Below are 19,562 nucleotides of genomic sequence, written 5' to 3'. Positions count from 1 at the left end.
GTCCCCTCCTCCCCCACGCCGTCTGGATCTGTCATTCACGACTCACTCAGGGAGGTGTTCCCTCCTCTGTTGGCCCCCCTGTCCTCTACAGCTCTTCGTGGCTTCTGTCAAGCTTTGCCTTCCAGCCATTCCTTCTCCAGGGTGCTGTTCTCTAAGGGTGACTCCAGTGTGACATTTTACTTTTGAACATGCCTCAGGCTTGATAAAGACTTTTTACTTCTCTCGAGGGGGACCACTGCATTTCCTTTCAGAGTCTGCTTCTCCCCAGCTGCCCTTGTCTGAACAACAGCCAAAGACCCACCAGAAATCTATTGACAGTGCACACACACCTGACTCCCAGGCCTTGGGTAAGGGGACAGCCCAGCTGCCTCTTCCCACAGTTCCCCAGCAGCCAGGCTGAAGACCAGCTCTGCAGGGCCAGTGCTCTGCCTGGGACCCAGCCTGCAACTGGGATGGGAGCCTCGTGGGTGAGCCGGAGGGTGGAGCGGGGGTGGCTGTGGAGAATTCAACTAAACACTCACATTCATGCACACGCTTCTCTTTCCTTATAAAATCTGCATTATGAGAAACCTTAAACATGAGGAAACGTAGAAAGAAAAGTACAAAGAACAGTCATATACTCGTTGCCCAAATTCCACAAGTATTAACATTTTACCATATTGCTCCCCCCGCCTCCATGCACAGTGTCAAACCACTGAAAACTAAATCAGACATATTACAATACTCCAGGAGACAGCTCTAAAAAATAAGGATGTTCTCTCGCATTCACATGTAGCATTATCTTAGCTGCAAAAGTTGACCAATTCCATGACATCTCCCGATACTTATATACTCCATATTCAAGTTCACGTAACTGTCCTCAGAATATATTTTACAGCTTTATAAAAACTAGGATCAATCAATAATGATGTATGATAATTGTTTGTTTTGTCTATTTACTATTTTATTTAAAAATAAGGTATATATTCTTGATCCTCTTTCAGATTATATAAATGTATTCCCCTTTACCTCCTTCTGCAGAACGGCATATAAACCTTAACAGTACAGCACAATGGTTTTTTAATTGAAATATAATTCACATACCACAAAAGTTACCCTTTTAAAGTGTACAATTCAGTGGTTTCAGAAAATTCACACATTTGTGCAACCATCACCATTATCTAATTCCAGAATATTTTCATCACTCCAAAAAAAATCCCATACTCGTTAGCAGCCACACCTCATTCCCCCTCCCCCAGTCCTTGGCAACCTCTAATTACTTTCTGTCTTTATGAATTTGCCTTTTCTGGACATTTCATATAAATGCATGACTTCTTTCACTTAGTTTTGTTTTTTTTTTTTTTTTCTTTTTTTGAGCTGGAGTCTCATTCTGTGGCCCAGGCTGGAGTGCAGAGGCACAACATTGGCTCACTGCAACCTCTGCCTCCCGGGCTCAAGCAATTGTCCTGCCTCAGTGTCCCGAGCAGCGGGGATCACAGGTGTGTGTCACCACACCCAGACAGTCCCGAGCAGCTGGGATCACAGGTGTGTGTCACCACACCCAGACAGCTAATTTTTGTATTTTTAGTAGACCAGGCTGGTCTCAGACTCCTGACCTCAAGTGATTTACCTCAGCCTCCCAAAGTGCTAGGATTACAGGTGTGAGCCACCGCATCAGCTTCACTTAGGATAATATTTATAAGTTTTGCCTATGTTGTAGCATGCCTCAGATTTCATTGGTTTGTATGGTGACATATGTCATTGTATGGATAGACCACATTTTGTCTATTCACTTGTCAACTGATGAACATTTGGGTAGTTTCGCTTTTTGGCTACTATGACTAATGCTGCTATGAATATTCATGGACAAGGTTTTTGTGTGGACATGTGTTTTCATTTCTTTTGGATATAGACCTAGGAGTAGAAGTGCTGGGTTATATGGTAACTCTATTTAATTCTTTCAGGAAATGCCATACATTCCCACCAGCAAGGAATGAAGGTTCCACTTTCTCCACATCCTTGGCAGCACTAGTAATTGTCTTTTTATTATATCCTTCCTAAGTGGGTGTGAAGTGGCATCTCATTGTGATTTTGATTTGCTGTCCCCCAAGGACTAATAATGTTGAGCATCTTTTCATGTGTTTATTGGCCATTTGTTTATGGTCCTTGGAAAAATGTTTATTCAAATATTTCGCCCATTATTAAACTGGGTTACTTGCCTTTCATTGTTGAATTGTATGAGACTTTTTAAAAATAAATTCTAGATGCATGTCCTGTATCAAATATGATTTACAAGTATGTCCTTCCATTCTACAGATCTTTTAATTTTCTTGATAATGTCCCTTGAAGCACAACAAAATTTAATTTGGTAAAGTCCAGTTTATCGATCTGATCTTTGCTTGCTTGTACTTTAGGTGTTATTTCTAGGAAACTGTTGCCTAATCCAAGTCATGAAGATTTACATCTACAAATTCTTCTGATAGTTTTAGGTTTCCATGTAGGCCATTGATACATTTTGAATTAATTTTTCTGGGTAGGCATGAGGTAGGGTCCAATTCCTTTCTTGTGCGTGTGTATATCCAGTTAACCTGGCACAATTTGCTGAGAAGACAGGGCTTTCCCCCATCAAACAGTCCCAGCACCCTCGATGAAAATCGATTGACCGTAAATGTATGGATTTCTTTCTAGGTTTACAGTTCTGTTCCATTGATCCATATGTCTCTCCTAGGTCAGCACCACATAGTCTTGATTACTGTAGCTTTGTAGTAAGTTTTGATATTGGAAAATGAATCCTCTAATTTTGTTCTTCTTTTTCAAGATGGTTTTGTATATTCTGGGTCTCTTGCATTTCCATATGAATTTTAGGATCAGCTTGTCAATTTATGCAAAAAGCCAGATGGGATTTTGACAGTTACATTGAACTTGTAGATCGGTTTAAAAAGTATTTGCCATCTTAACAATATTGTCTTCTAATCTGTGAATATGGGATGCCTTTCCATTTATTTTGATCTTCTTTAATTTCTTTCAATGATATTTTGTAGTTTTCAGTTACAAGTCTGACACATTTTTGTTAAATTTATTCTTAAATATTTCATTCCTTTTGATGCTATTGTACTTGGAATTATTTCTTAATTTCATGTTTTGATTTTTTTTATTGCTAGTAGGTAGAAATACAATATAATTTTTAATATTTTGATCTGTGTCCTGCAATCTTACTGAACTCATTTATGAGTTGTCACAGGGTTTGTTTGGCTTTTTTTTCCTTGGTGGATTCCTTAGGATTTTCTATATACATAATCATGTCACCTGCAAATAGAGATAGTTTTACCACTTCCTTTCCAATCTGGATGCCTTTTATTTCTTCTTTCCTAATTTCTTTGGCTAGTACCTCCAGTACAACCTTGAATAGAATTGGTAAGAGTAGACATTCTTGCCTTATTCTTTCTTTTAGGGAGAAAGTATGATGTCAGCTGTGAGGGTGCTGTTTGTTTGCTTTTATAGATGTCCTTTATCAAGTTGAGAAAGTTGCTTTGTATTCCTAGCTAGTTGGGTGTTTTATCATGAAAGGGTGTTGAATTTTTGTCAAATGATTTTTTCCATATTTATGGAGATGATCATATGGTTTTTTGACCTGTGTTCTATTAATACAATATATTATACTAACTGATTTTCAAATGTTGAGCCAACTTTGCATTTTGGGGGTAAATCCCACTTGGTCTTGTATAATTGTGTGTATATGTTGTTGGACTTGATTTGCTAGTATTTTCTTGAGAATTTTCATAAGAGTTATTGGTTTGTAGTTTTCTTGTGATGTTTTTGTCTGGCTTTGGTATTAGGGTAACGCTGGTATCATAGAACAAGTTGGAAAATCTTCCCTTCTCTTCTATTTTTAGGATGAGTTTGAGGTTTGGTGTTAATTCTTTAAACACTTGGTAGAATTTACCAGTGAACTTATCTTGTCCTGGGCTTTTCTTTGTTGAGAAGTTTTTGATCACTGATTTAATCTCTTTATTGTCATAAGTCTATTCAGATTTTTGTGTTTCTTCATGAGTCAGTTTTGGTAGTTTGTGTCTTTCTAGAAATTTTTCTGTTTTTATCTAGCTGGTCTAATTGATTGGTTTACCGTTGTTCTTAGTATTTTCTTATAATCCTTTTTATTTCTGTAAGGTTGGTAGTAATGTCCCCTCTTTGATTCTTGATTTTAGTAATTTGGGTCTTCTCTCTTTTATTCTTGGTCAATCTGGCTTAAACATTTGTCAATTTTGTGGTCTTCTCCAATAACTATGTTTTGGTTTCACTGATTTCTCTCTATTGCTTTTCCATTTTCTATTTCATTATTTCCACTTTAGTTTTTATTATTTACTTCCTTGTTCTTGCTTTGAGTTTGGTTTGCTCTTCTTTTTCTAGATTCTTAAGGTTGAAGGTCAGGGTATTGATTTGAGCTTTCTTCTTTTTTTAACCTAGGCATTTACAGATATAAATTCCCTCTGAGCACTGCTTTCACTGTAACCCACATGTTTTGGCATGTTGCATATTTGTTTTCATTCATCTCAAAGTCTTTTCTAATTTTCTTTGTGATTTCTCATTGACCCATTGGCTATTTAGGAATGTGTTATTCATTATAATCTGTCTAGGTATGGATCTCTGAGTTTATCTTACTTGGAGTTCATTAAAGTTCTTGGATGTGGGGATTGTTTTTCATCCAATTTGTCAAGTTTTCAGCCACTATTTTTAAAAATATTCTTTCTGAACCTTTTTCTCTTTCCTCCCTCTCTAGGACTCCCATATGTCAATGAATTTTTATTGTAATTTTATCTATGTAAACATATGTAACTATCAAGATATAAATCACCCCTGGCCCCCAGAAGCTTCCCAGGGGCCCCCTCCCACCAATCCAAACCACCCTCTGGCCCTGGGGGTGACTTCTAACATTTACCATTATAGATTATTGCTATAGATTATTTTTGTCTGCTTTTAAATGTTATACGACTTAAACCACACAGAATGAACTCCTTTATGTCTGGTTAATTTAGCTCAACATTATGTCTGTGAGATTCATGTCTCTTATGACATGGAGCAACAGTACATTTGTTTTTATTGCTGTGTATCATTCTGTTGTATGAACATGTCACACTTTTGTTGATGAATATTTGGGTTGTTCCCAATTTTACCTTTTATGAATAAAATTGCTCTAAACACTCTTGTACATATATTTTGTGGACTCATGCAGTTATCTTTTTCATATATATGTGTGTGTGTACATATAACACCTGGGAGTGTAAATTTTGGATTATAAGGTACTGCCAATTTTCTAAAGTATTATTCCAATTTAAAGTCTCACTATCAACTTTTGAGGGTTCCAGTTCCTTCACATGCTTCTCAGCACTGAGTAATGTCAATTTAAGTTTTAAAAAATGTAATCAATTAATTAATTAGAGACAGGATCTCACTCGGTCGCCCAGGCTGGAGTGCAGTGGTTCTACCATAGCTCACCACAGCCTTGACTCCCACCTCAGCCTCCTGAGTGGCTGTGACCACTGATTTGTGAGCTGTGATCATTGATTTGTAGAAGCTTTTAATATATTCTGTACCTGTATCGTTGGTTGGATACATGTATTACAAACATCTTCCTCTGGTCTGTAGCTTGTCTTTTCATTCTCTTTATGGTGTCTTCTTATAAATGGCTTTTAATTTTAATGGAGTAAAATTTATCAATCTTTTCCTTTATGGTTACCTTTTTTGTTTATTATTTAAGTAATATTTGCCTGTCTCAAAGTTATAAAGTTATGCCTTTTTGAAACCTTTTATTTAAAAGTAATTTTAGATTTACAGAAAAGTTGTAAAAGATAATACAGAGAATTTATGTATACCCTTCATCCAGCTTTCTCTAATTTTACTATCTTATGGAACTATAGTACAGTTATCAAAATAATGAAAATATTCTTATTTTTCTTTTAGAAGCTTTATTATTTTGTCTTTTATTATTTTAAAAGTAAAATCAAGTCTATGACCCACATCAAATGAATTTTGCCTATGATGTGATGCATGAGGGGACGAGATCTATTTATTTTTGATATGGATATTCATGTGCTCCAGCAACATTCATTGAGAAGCACTTCATTTAGATATTGAATCATTGGCCCCTTTGTTGAAAATTTTGTGTGGGTCTGTTCATGGACTCTTTATTTTGTTTCATTAATCTATTTGGCTATTGCTAACTTATTTGTTATAGCTTTATAGTAGATCTTAAAATCTGGAAGTGTAAGTCCTCCACTTTATTCTTCCATAAGATTTCTTGGGTATTTCTGGCTTAATCCCATTATAAGTGTCAGAAACAGATTTTCTTCGGTGAAACTAGTGAATCATTAATCAACTTAATGAATGTTAGAGGTGATTAAAACTGAAGAAAGAAATTAATCTTCAAATTGAAAGGTCATACCAAATGTGTAGCAGAACAAACCACCGTATAATAAAAACAAATCATAATTACATTCCAAGGACATGTCAAAATATGAAAGGATGAAGAAAAATTTTTATTAGTTACATGGGAAAAGGAACTATAAAGAAAGATTCTGATAAAAATCACAGTTCTCAGCAACAAAAGTGAGGCAAGAGGTTAATTAAACATTATTTTCAAAGTGCTAAGATCAAGTAACTCTGAACCTAGAATTCTATACCCAGCCAAACTGTCAATCAAAATTGAGAATGAACTATGTTTTTGAATATAAAAACTTTCCAAACTTTCCTCCTAGAGTGACTAACAGAATATAAATTATAGTATTATATGAATTATATATTATAGAAATTATAGAATCAAAATTTTAAAGGAAATTAATCAAGAAAGAAATTGTGTAAGTCAAAATGCAACAGTGAACACAGTCATTAGTGAAAGCTGTTAGTCTAAATAAGTATGGGTTAAAAAATGATATAACAAGATCAAGGTAATATTCCCAACATTAATATAGGGTGTTAATATAAGGAAAATATGAAAGGATAATTTTTAAATGGTGCTAAGAATATTGTTTTCATGGAGGGAGAATATAGCTATTGATTCACTAATTTAAGGAAAACAAATATGAATTAAGTAAAGCTATTTATTGAAAGATAAGTACTGACCAGGCCCCTTGGCTCATGTCTGCAATCCCAGCACTTTGGGAGGCCGAGGTGGGAGGATTGCTTGCACCCAGGAGTTTGAAGCTGCAGTGAATTATGATCGCTCCACTGCACTCTAGCTGGGGCAACAGAGGGAAACCCTGCCTCAAACAAATTTTAAAAAAGATGAATACTGACAGTAATACTAACAACTGAACAAAAAGCACATATGGTAAGAGTGATCTCAGACAAAATATGACTCAAGGCAAGATCCATTTTGAAGAACCAAGGAAAGTGTATTGGGCAAGGTTCCGGTGTGGAACATTCAAATGGTTAATTGAAGAACACTGAATGTTAATGTATGGACTATTTTCAGAGGTCTAGGAAAAGGTAAGGAAAGCAAGAAGGAATGTCAAAGTCTCTGTGGACAATAGGGGTTCATGACCATTTTGGGCTGAATGGCAGGGAAGGTGCAATGCTATCAGCACCCAGAGGCAGCCGGGCTCTCGGAGAAGTGACCGCTGCTGGTCATCTGGGACAATCAGTAGTGTTGCATACATTTTACGATGTCTACTTTGGGGCTTCTTGTGACCTTCTCCATAAGCAACTGGATTTTCTGGATCCCGTTGATTGTATTAACGTGGGTCTCCCAAGGTGGTGTGAGGATGAAATGAGAGAATGCGTGCGAGGTGCTCAGAACAGAGCCTAGCACAGAGGAAGCTCCCCTTAAACGTCAGGGTATGGGGGTACTGAGAGCTGCATACCCGAATGACCGCACTCAAAGGAACATGCACATTCAGAACATCTGACTTCTCTTCCTGTGGGATGGCCCAATTGTTTAAGCTTCGGACCCGGCAAACGCAGGATCTGCCCCAGCTGAGCACACTACTGCTTCTGATGAAAACTCCGCAATGGCTCGCGTTGCTCCCGGGACAGAGACCAACTTCTTTGCCCTATCCACAAGGCCTTGGAAGGCGGAAGGCGCAGCCGTTCGACTGTCTGGCTCTGCATTCCCCGAAACGTTCACTCTGCTCCAGCCTCACTGGCCTCCCCTCTGGCCCTGTGGGCCTCCTGTCCCCTCTCCCGCCAGCTCCACTCCCCCAGCTCGGATGGGGCCCATCCAGAGTGCAGACTCCACCGAAAGCTACCGCCTCCAGGACTCCTCCCCGCTGCCTCCCACCCCGAGAGGGGAACGTCTTCACATCCTGGTAACACCTCTGCGCTTTTCGGTGTAGCCCTCAATACAATTGCGTTCCACTTTCATTTCTGGGATAAGCCGCTGACCCAATCAACCCCACCGGCGTCTACACCTCGGAGACTGATTGAGTCCTGGGGCCTCTTCTGACCACTGCCAGGATCCCAGGCCCCGCCTCGCGGCTGCGCGTATTCCCGTAAAAGCCCGGGGGACGGCGCTCCTGGGCCGCTTGGAACCTGGAGCCTGCAGTGGACTCCTGCCGCCACCTGGACCGGGGACAGTAACGCCTAGGGAGCCCCAAGACCTCTTGCGAGAGCATTTCAACTCTGTGGACGAACCTCAACCACTTCAGGGACTTCGCTGGAAAGAAACGTTCTAGAAAGACCAAGTGGGTAAGTCGCGAGAAAGAACAAAGCCTGATGGGATAGCTGAGGGGGTGGGGCGAGGGCCTGAGGACTTTCTCTGACACCATCCTCTCCGCCTTCTCCCACCCAACTCCTGGCATCACCCCTCTCCTCCTTCCCGCCCCTTCCCTGCTTCTCTTGCAGTTCAACAGGCTTGAAAGTGTCCGCCTTGCACCCCACCCTATGAGACAGCTCTCTCCAACTTGTTCTCTCAGCTTCGGGCTCAGCCCCTCCCCTAAAAGCCAAGCCCAGGACCCTCCGGCCTGCCCCCTCGCAGAATCATCCCTCCACCCGCTGCAGCTGCGAGGTGTGGGTAGAGGCCCAGATTAATGTGGTCTCTGTTCTGCCCTGGGGACCAGCGTCCTGAACATTTTGCTCCTAGGTGCGCCCTAGGGGACCCAGATGAAGGCAGTCTGGCTTCTTCGGACAAGGAAATCGGGTTTTGAATTTGATACCTGTTGCTAAGTTGGACCCCCAAAGAGTAAACAACAAAACCAGCATGTTTTTCTCCATATCCTTTGAAAAGCCAGTATAGGGCTTTATTCTTTATCAAATTAATTGTAAAAATCAAAGTTCCATTTTTGTAATTTGATTTTTTTTAAAAAAACATGGTGAAGTGGAACATTTTTACCTGGTTTTGTGTAGCTTATTCTGTGGCTTGCTTGTGGTTGCCCTCGGGCAAGATTGTTGATGGGGTCTTATTTACCTGCCGTGGACTAGCAAGCACTGTCTGTATCTGACACATGATTAGCTCTGGTCTGCCACATGTTGGAGATATCCCTCTCTATTCTGTGGTTTGTCTTTTGATTTTGAACATGATAATTTTGTGGGTTTTTTTTTTTTAACCAGACATTCAGTTTTTAAATAGCCAGTTTTATCTGCCTATATTTTCTGGTCTTGGTATCATGCACAAAGGGCCTTCTCCACTATATTAAGTTTTTGAGAAACTGACTAGGCATTTGTGCATGTTAACTCTTGCAGTGTTGTCTGATCTTTTGGCTTCCCTGGGCCACATTGGAAGAAGAATTGTCTTGGGCCACACATAAAATACACTGACACTAAAGATAGCTGATGAACTACAAAAAAAAAAAAAAATGTGAAACAATTCTGTACTGTTTTAAGAAAGTTTACAAATTTGTGTTGGGCCACATTCAAAGCCGTCCTGGGCCGCAGGTTGGACAAGCTTGCTCTAGAGTATGCTCTGAACTTGCAAGGGTACGCGTATCGCAGGCCAGAAGTACATACAATGTAGTGTGTTTTTCCAGAACTGAACTGATTTTCCATCTAGAGGCCACCTTTGGGCAGCTGGGGAAGAGGGATTTCCTCCTCAGTGTGGGTGACCTTGGGTGCTTGAGACTTTCTCAGCGCACCCCCTTTTCCAGGAGTTGCTCCTGCAGTCTGGGGCCAGGGTGTTTTGCCTCAAATTTCTGGGTGGCCCGTTTGGTGAGTGGTCCACATCTGTCCTATGGGCATCTCAGCCTGCAGGCGTCTATGAAACACTGAAGTCCTTTCTTGTCACTGGCTGTCATTATATGTCCTTCAGGTCCCCCAAGAAGATCCTCCCTGGGGCTACTGGCCTCTCCTCCACCCCACGTCCTCTGCCCATTTGGGAAGAAATGAATGCTTCTTCAACCACACAGGCCCTCTGCCCTGACCCTGCCCAAACTTCCATCTCAGAGCATCAGGCCACACCTGAGCACCTCCCATGGTCGAGGACCCCAGCCAGAAGAAAGAGCGCTGGTGCTCTCCTCCCTTAAACTCTCCAGTCTTTAGTCTCTGTGACTTGCATAGAGGGAAACATGAGGAACCGAATTTAGAACTTGTTTTGATGTCCCTAGAAAATGCCTCACGTGGCTGCTGTGCACCCCTCCACCGCAGGGGTCACTCATTCCTACCCAGGACACCTTGCTCCTCATTATCCCTGGAGATGCCTTAACTTTGGCTCTTCTATCACCTCACCCCCAGCTTTCCCCCTCTTCCCGTCCCCTCCTGAGCGACTTGGTCTCCCTGCCCTCCGACCGGCTGTCTGCTCACCCCACAGATACCAGGAGCCCCCTGAGGTACGTGTGGCCTCAGCTTGCGGAGGAGTGCACTTGCTGGACACTTTGGGGCTTTGAAGAGTATGGCTCATCTAAGATGGGCACAGGTGCATCAGAGAAACAAGCAGAGCAGAAGGTCCGCTGTGCCTTCCAGGCCTCCGAGGAAGCCCACGGGACTCTGGCAACTGCAACCCCCTGGGTGGCCGTGGGCTCTGCCTATGGTTCCTGTACCTGCTTGGGAGCCCAGCATGTAACTGACCTGGCCCTCTGGCCTGTTGTTGGGACTTCCTGTGTCGTCTACTCCTGCATGGGATTTTCCCCACAAGCTTACCCAGCCTTCTGGGCTTACCCGTGGGTGCTCTATGGTGGGTATCTCTGGATGGGTTATCTCCCTCCAGCTGCCTTGGTGCCTTCAGTGTGGCTATATTGGAGGGGTGCCTCCAGTTTTGACCCCCTCATAGGAAGTCCATACCTGGCTGCCTTGGCCCCCAACCTATTTCCTTTCCCCACGAGATTCCCACCCACCTACTCCTTGGCTTCTCCTACTCTGGGTGAGGCCACCTCCAGCCACTGTCCCCAGGTGGGATGCCGGACTCCAGCCAGCTCAGCCCTCACGGCTGTCCTAGGGGGGCCATCCAGAGGAGCTCCCTACTTGAAGACAAGCAAAGCGCCTCCCTCAGAATGGGCTTCCAGGTTCAGTATTTGGGTGCCTTTGTCCTGCTGCAGCTCAGAGCTCCGCCCTCTGCCCCCTTACCCCATTGAAGATTCTCAGCTGGACCCCGGCTGCTCCCGCTCCTGCTCCCGGTCACCCTGCAGGGCCCGCCACCGCCTCTTTGAGTGCTAATCAACCCTCCAGACCCACCCGACAATCAGAGACATGTCTGGAGGAGCCCAGTCAGCTGTGGACTTTTAGTTTTTGGAAGAGTCTCAGACGTAAGTTATTTGCTACTCCTCAGTACAGAGTACACCTCCTGGACTCATGCAAGGGCCCTCTATTTGCTATTTCTCTTTCTTGTTTTTCTGTTTGCCCTTCAGCCCTGATACTGGCACCTTTTGTCCTCCCCAGACTGTCCTAGGCCAGCCCTCTAGTAGATTTGCTGTAAGTCCTCAATATGCATGCATGCAACCTTGTAAAATGAGCTTATTTAAGCTCAGTCCACCCTGTAGAAGCGCTCAGTTAGAATAGGCCTCCAGGTTCGGTATTTGGGCACCTGTGCCACCCTCCAGCCCAGGAGTCTCTCTGCCCCTCCTCAGCAAAGACCCTCAGCAGGATCCCCGCATCCCTTGCCACCCTGTGGGGCCTACCACTGTCTCTTCCAGCATTGATGTGTCCTCCAGGGAAGCACACACTCAGGCACTTTGGAACCCATGGAATCCAGTGAGCATTTGCTGTGGGCTCTGCCTAGAAGCTTCCAAAACCTATTTGTTCCAGTGGACACAGAATGGGAAACGCTAACTCGTTCAGAGCGCTGGCGCCCTTGGGTCCTTGCGGGTGTGCTCTTCTCACTCCTCACCCCATCAGCACCTTCTGGGGTAATGCACACACCGGTAAAATGTATGGTGTATGCTTTTAAAAAATTTTAAATAAATGATGCTGTGCTATAAATCATGTTTTCTCCAATTTTTCATTAATTAGTTTAAGACCTAGCCATATCTGTATATATGTATAGTGTATTTTGTTTATATATTCAAATTTATTAGCATGTTTTCCATGCTATTTCTTGCTATTGTTATGTGCTGTACTCCATTTTTCTTTAAAATTTTATTGTGTATGTTTGAGGTTTATAACATGATGTTATGGGATACATACAGATAGTAAAATGGTTACCATAGTGAAGCCTACTAATATCTGTCATCTCACAGTTACTTTTTGTGGTGACAAGAGAAGCTGAAATTTACTTATTTGACAAAAACCCCTAGCACAATGCCATTTCATTAGCTTTATTCCTCATGTTGTACCTTAGAGCTCTAGGCTTGCTCAGCCTACATATATTTAATATCCTTTGGCTTACATATCCCAGTTTCCCTGCTCCCAGCCCATGGGAACCACTGCTCCTTTCTCTATCTCTGTATTTTAGCTCTTTGTTCTGTTTTAATATTCCACATATGAGGGAAGCTGTGCAATTTTTTTTTCTGTGTCTGACTTATTTCATCATGCCCCATGCATGTTATGGCAAATGGCACGATCTCCTTTTTAAAGGCTAAATAATATTCTATATCTTTTATGTATATGGATATAATCATATTTTCTTTATCCATTCATCCATTGATAGGCATTTGGGTTGTTTCCATATCTTGGCTATTGTAAATAATGCTGCCATGAACATGGGAGTGCAGGGATCTTTATGAGGTGATGATTTCATCTTTTTTGGGTACATACCCAGAAGAAGCATTGCTGGGTCATATGGTACTACTATTTTTAATTTCTTCAGGGACTTCTATATTGTTTTCTATAATGGCTGTACCTCTACTTTTCTTTTCAAATATTGTATATATTGAAATTTTCCCATGGATTTTTCTGTTTTGTTAGTATCTATTTTTGAGTCATTGATTCTGTGTCTTGAAGTGTCTTCTCATTTTGAGCTTGTCCATTTTGTAACTTCCTAAAGTTGATAACAACCAGTTCATTTTTAGGCTTGATTCTTTTCTATTACAATTTTTTAAGGCTATAAAATTCCCTCTAAATATACCACTTTAAAATATGTCCTACAGTTATGATATATGATATTCTTATTTGTATATCTTTTTAAATAACCACTATTAAGGAAAATAAAATAAATTTTATTTTCTTATAGCCTGACAAACCAAAATTGTTTGTAGTTTAAAATGTTTCATACAGAATTTCTATAATATTCCAATTAGTATTCCAATTATTATTGCTTTTATAATGGAGTAATGAGAATTAAAATAATGTCTATATGATATTGATAGAACATTAGTATGGAAGTTATTCACTTACAATACTCATATACCAATAATATGTGCACTACTCAAAAAACTATAGCTTCATCCACAGCACTCTGAGCAAAATTTGAATCTCTTGAGTGGCAGTGCTTGTATACTTTTTGCTGGTCTTACGCTGATGGTGAAGGAGAAATCATTAAAAATACATTTTGAAGGGAGTAGAAAGATTGCCAAGTTTCTTGGTATACTTTTGGAATTTGAAATAATTGATCTGTTAGAAGGTTGAATTAACCTTGAAGAAACCCAATTCTGTCTCCAGGGCATGATAGCCTAGGGAAACCCAGGAAACCCCAGCCTGAGATGAGGCATCCGAGTAACCTCCTGGAGCGGGTGCAGAGGGACAGGGCTGCAGGTCTCCAAGACCCTCAGCTGGGGAGGGGAGAAGGAGCTCTTCAGACTAGCACCAGGGAATTGATTCCTTCCTCCAGCCTGGAGATCACCCTTTCAGCTCTCTGTAGTTTTCTCTTGGCTCTGTGTTTTGGATGATGCCTTCTCTAGAGTGGTGGTTTCTCAAGATGGTTCTGTGTCTACAAGTGCCTTTTACACAGCCTGAGGCTTTCTTATGAACTTCATGTTCTTGGATGGGGGCAGCAAGGCTCGTGCCAGATGCTTTTCTCTTTTTACACTGATTGCAAAAGACTGAGCGAATGTAGGAGACTGTTGATGACAGGTGCACACACAGCTGGCCCCCCAGGGGCTGCGGAGGATGGGGGCAGCCTGGGTTGTTGGGCTGCTCGACCACTGCTTCCCACAAGTGTCCCAAAGACACTTGGGTGGCCCCTTGGTGCTGCCAAAGTCTTCCACAGGCTGAGCTCCCCCATGCCCAACAAGCAACAGAGAGCGCCCAAAGCTATCTGCTAACTGGGGCGGAGCCTGCAGAGAGCTGCTTGCAGGGAGCTGGGAGGATGTGGGGCTCCCTCTCATAATCTGTTTTTACATTTTCTTCTCAGCTTTCCTGAGGTATACAGCAGTCCCTCCTTATCCTCAGTTCTGCTTTCTGAGGTTTCAGTTACCCACAGTCAACTTTGGTCTGGAAATACTAACTTAAAAATCCCAGAAATAAGCAATTTCTAAGTTTTAAAGGGGCCACCATTCTGAATAGTGTGATGAGATCTCTGTCCTGCCCTGGGAATCAAGCCTGCCTTGTCCAGAATTCCATGCCGTCTTCAAGTTCCACACCGTCTTCATCACCTGCCTGTTAGTCACTCCACTGTCTTGGTTATCAGGTCCACAGTGGGGGTACCTCCACTTGTGTTCAAGGAACCCTTGTTTTACCTAATGGTGGCCCCAAGGCACTAGAGGAGTGCTATTGGCAATTCACATAGGCCAGAGAGAAGCTATAAAGTGCATCCTTTATGTGAAAATGTGAAAGTTCTTCACTTAATAAGGAATGAAAAATATAGTATGCTGAGGTTGCTGAGATCTATAGTATAATAAGATGCTGAGAGACAGGGAGACCACATTCACATAACTTTATTACAACATATAATTGCCCTGTTTTATTATTGATCTTACTGTGCTAAATTTATGAATCAAACTTTATCATAGGTATGTATAGGAAAAACAGTGTATACAGGGTTCAGCACCATTTGTGGCTTCAGGCATCCACTGGGGGTCTTGGAACATACCCCCCTCAGTTAAGGGGGGACTAACTGCAATTGCATTTTTACATTTCTATTTGAAGAATTTTAATTATAAGGAGTAATAGAAGGAACACCCATATATCCCCCATCTGTATACAATTGTTAATACTTTGCAACCTTTGTTTTATCTCTTGGTCTGTATTCATAAAAACAAATACACTTATGCATAGTATCACGCATGTAGATTATCCATTTGTAGGGCTGTCTATCAATCTGTTAAACCATTTGAAAGTAAATCACAGATGTCTGACACTTCTTCATGCACCTCTCAAAAATAAGAGCATTCTCCTACGCTACCACTTATTATCACACCTGACAAGATTAATAATTCCCTAATGTCTATTATTCAGAACATATTCAAATATTCCCAGTTGCTCCAACAATATACAGTGTTTGATAGCTTTTTTTAAAAACCTAGGATAGATCACATAGCCATCTATATATCCTATTCTGTGGAGTGACTGTCCCAGATGTTTTTTTCCTTGGGTTGGTTGTGGGGTATGTGGTGTGTGTGCACTTATTCTACACATGAATGTTTCATCAGATACAAGTATTGCTTGTATCTTCTTTGTGGATTTTTACTTTTAAAATGGGACCTGTTGATCAACGGAAGTTGTAAATTTTACAGATATCCAATTTTGATTAATATTTTCTCTTTTAGGTAGTGCTTTGGAAAGCCTGTTTAATAGCTTACCCCAAGGTCATGGACATAGTCTCATATTTTTTTCTTGAAGATTTATTATGTTACATTTTATACTTAGGTCTATAATCTACTTCAAATTAATTTTTGAAATTTGTTGCCTCTTGGCTTGTGGAACAGCCTTTGGTCTATTTTAGTACATTTTCCCATGTACTTAAAAATTCTGCACTTTGGGGGTATAATATTCCATATATGTCATTTAGGTGAAATTGGATAATTATTTTGTTCAAATATATGTTATTATTGCTTTTTATCTTCTTGTTTCATCAGAGTTGGCATTAAAATATCCAACTCTGATTGTGACTCATTCTATTTCTCCTTCTAGTTCTGTTGATTTTTGCTTTATTTTTTTTAAGTTATGTTATTAGATATATAGCAAATTTGGGACAAAGGATGATTTGTCTTTTTTATAAGATGTCCCACTTGACATCTTTCAGTGCTTCTAACTTTAACATCTGTTTTGTGTGATGATAATATATTCATTCCACTTTTCCTTTTCAAGCTAATCAAGTGAAGCAGTGAGGGTGGAAAAGGAACAAAGAAATCTATAACCGCCTGTGATCCATTAGCTATAAACACCACTGCCTGTGTACTTTTCTTTTGGTTGGTGTTTGCCTTACTTTCAATCACTTGGTGTTCTTATGTGTTTCATAAACAGCAGGTTGATGGTTTGTTTTTTTCAATCCAGTCTGACAGTCTCTGTCTTTTAATTGGATTGTTTATACCATTTATATTTAACAGAATCACTGCTATCATTGACCTGAGTTTGCCATCTCACTATTTGTGTTCTCTTTATTCCCTCTGCTCCTTGTTCCTTTATTTCTCCTTTCCTGCCATCTTTTATAATACTCAAAGAATTTTTAAATTATTCTGTTGTACCTCCTCTATTACTATGTAGTTACATATTAGTGTATTATTCTTTTGGTGGTTACTCTAGAGATTAAAATATATACCCTTGATGATTACAGCCTACTTTATATTTGTATTTTACCACTTTTCCAAATCATGCATGAGTCTTCCAGCAGTTTTAACTCCATTCTTCCCTCTGCTTTTGCCCTATTGTTGTAATGCCTTCTATTTAAGTTGGAAATTTCACAAGACATTATTGTTTGAGACTTACAGCCATTGCTGTTATACGGGTACTCATATATTTCCCTTTCCAGCAGTCTTCTTTCCTGCCAAAATCTCCATGCCTCTGCCTGGAATCATTTTCTTTCAGCCTGAAGAACTACTTCCATGCTTTGAATCATGAGGAATTCTTTCAGCTTATGTTTGTCTGGAAACATGTTAATTGTGCCTTCTATTTTAAAGGATATTTTTGCTGACTCTTTTTCCTAGGTCAGCAGATTTTCCTGAAAGTATCATTCCATTTTTTTTTTCCTCATGGGATTCTAAGTCACAAGGAAGACTTACACACTTTGGACAACTTTCAGAACAGGAAAAAATCTTCAAAGGCTTGTGGACACTCACACCAATATGTTCACTATAGTCGTTTTTTTTTTATTACTGATGGTAACTTGATTCCATTGCTTGAGAATGCAATATAAAACCAATTCTTTGAAATTTATAGATATTATAAACCCAGTAAATTTTGTAAACTTGTTAAGTTCATTTTCATTGCAGCATTCTTTATATGTTCATATATGGAAGAGTTCTGATCAAGTTGCTAATTGTGTAGTTTAAATCTTTTATATCTTTAACTATAATTTTTAGTTTCCTGATCTTTCAGTTATTTAGAGATGTTTGTTGAGTGTTGAAATTTATCAAAGTATTTTTCTCATATCTACTGTCATCTGGTATTAATCATTTTGTTATCTTCTGTAGGCTAATAATGCAGTGAATTGTGTTGAATCATCCTTGCAATTGTTGAGATAAACTAAATCTGACCATATTTTTTATTTTGCAATATATTTTGCATTTGGTTTATTGATGTGTTATTTAGGATATTTTACATAAGGGAAAAATAATCTAGGTATGTTTCTTGTGTTGACCTTACCAGTTTTTAATTCAAAAACTAAATTTCACAGCTTTTCCTCTGAAAAGAAATTTCTGGAGTCTATTTATAAGAAAGTTTGAAAAATCACCTATAATCACCTGTTTCTGGGACTTTTTTTTTTTTTTTTTTAAGGAGTTTCACTCTTGTTGCCCAGGCTGGAGTACAGTAGTACAATCTCAACTCACTGCAACCTCCGCCTCCCAGGTTCCAGTGATTCTCCTGCCTCATCCTCCTGAGTATAGAATTACAGGCATGTGCCACCATGCCTGGCTCTTTTTGTATTTTTAGTAGACAGGGTTTCTCCATGTTGTTCAGGCTGGTCTTGAACTCCCGACCTCAGGTGATCCACCTGCCTCGACCTCCCAAAGTGCTGGGCATGAGCCACCACGCCGGCGTCCTGGGACTTTTAAGGAATAAAGGAGTTACCATTTTGCTTACCACATTTATTTTTGTATTAGTAGTTTTATATTTCTTTTATATAATAGTTCTATATTTTATTTAAATGCATCTTTTCTCATCTCAATCGGTCTTCTCAATGTTTTGTCTATCAAAGTTTTTTTCAAATCTTTTTTTCACTCTTATTATTTTGTCATTCTATGTTCATGGATTTCTGCCTTTGTATTTTGTCCCTTCATCTTGTTTCCATGGATTTTTTCTGTTGCTATTTTTTTAAACTTCAATGGAATGGGTAGTGTTGTTTCTCCTTTTGCCTTATGATGAACCTAAAGCTATACATTTTCTGCAGAATACACACCTCTTTAGCTTTGTCCCACAAATTTGGCAGGTGGTATATTCCTTATTGCCTATTGGACAGGGCTGAGGAGCTCCTAGAGCTTCAGTCTCTGGTGGGGACCAGCTTCCCTCAGCCCAGCCTCAGGCATCAGCAGCAGAATCCCACAGTGCAGCTCCTGCCTGGACAGGCTCAGAGCTGCCATAGCATTGGGCCCAGAACTTAGCATCTGGGCATCACATCCTCCTCTTCTTTGGCCTCTTCACCCTACTCAGACTGTTAACCCCATCACTGCCCCCATACAAAGTTCACACACGTGCTCTGCACAATGGCCAAGACAGGAGCCCACCCAGTACTCATCGAACTGCCGTTGTAAACCCTGCCTGAGTTCCCCAGTATGAACGCGCCTTGCTGACCTGGGGCTCCCAGCCACACCCTGAGCAAGTCCAAATGCCCCTGTGTACCATCTCAACAGACACAAGGGCACCGGGTTATGACGGGATATCCTCATAGGGACTGTGCACTGTCTAACCGTTTAACTGCAGCAGCATTGCTGAAGGCATCTGGTGCCAAAGCTGGAGAACATCTTCAGGACTCTCCCATTTAAACTCAAAGTTCACTTTGGAGCCCAGTGGGGCATTTTGGAGGTTGACAGCCATCCTCCAGAGCCACTTCCACCAAGGAACACAAGAGGCTGGTGTTTCTGTGAGTCAGGAGGGATGAGCCATGTGCTACATCCAGGGAGGAGGGGAAAGCAGATGTGGGCCAGCGTGAGTGCCAAACCACTCAGGAGTGGAGACAGCACAGAGCAGCAGTGAAG

At 40.9% G+C, this 19,562-nt stretch overlaps 1 protein-coding gene and 1 long non-coding RNA gene across 2 annotated transcripts in view; one reads left to right on the top strand and one right to left on the bottom strand.

The window, feature by feature from the left end:
• LOC126949196 (uncharacterized) overlaps positions 1-19,562 on the bottom strand; it is a 39,119-nt gene that overhangs the window by 6,572 nt on the left and 12,985 nt on the right. The window lies entirely within an intron of this gene.
• PRR23E (PRR23 family member E) lies at positions 8,509-12,315 on the top strand. The gene is made up of 2 exons (XM_050781770.1): positions 8,509-8,658; positions 10,712-12,315. The coding sequence occupies exon 2, from the start codon at positions 10,807-10,809 to the stop codon at positions 11,551-11,553; it is 747 nt and encodes a 248-aa protein (XP_050637727.1). The 5' UTR covers positions 8,509-8,658; positions 10,712-10,806; the 3' UTR covers positions 11,554-12,315.

This window comes from Macaca thibetana, chromosome 2, assembly GCF_024542745.1.
Source record: "Macaca thibetana thibetana isolate TM-01 chromosome 2, ASM2454274v1, whole genome shotgun sequence".
Classification (NCBI taxonomy): domain Eukaryota; kingdom Metazoa; phylum Chordata; class Mammalia; order Primates; family Cercopithecidae; genus Macaca; species Macaca thibetana.
The sequence above is the reverse complement of the archived record's forward strand: the minus strand, read 5'-3'. Positions and strand labels throughout refer to the sequence as shown.

What these genes read in the sequence shown, in the direction of transcription:
- PRR23E (XM_050781770.1), top strand. Translation starts at nt 10,807, where the DNA reads ATGGGCACAGGTGCATCAGAGAAACAAGCAGAGCAGAAGGTCCGCTGT.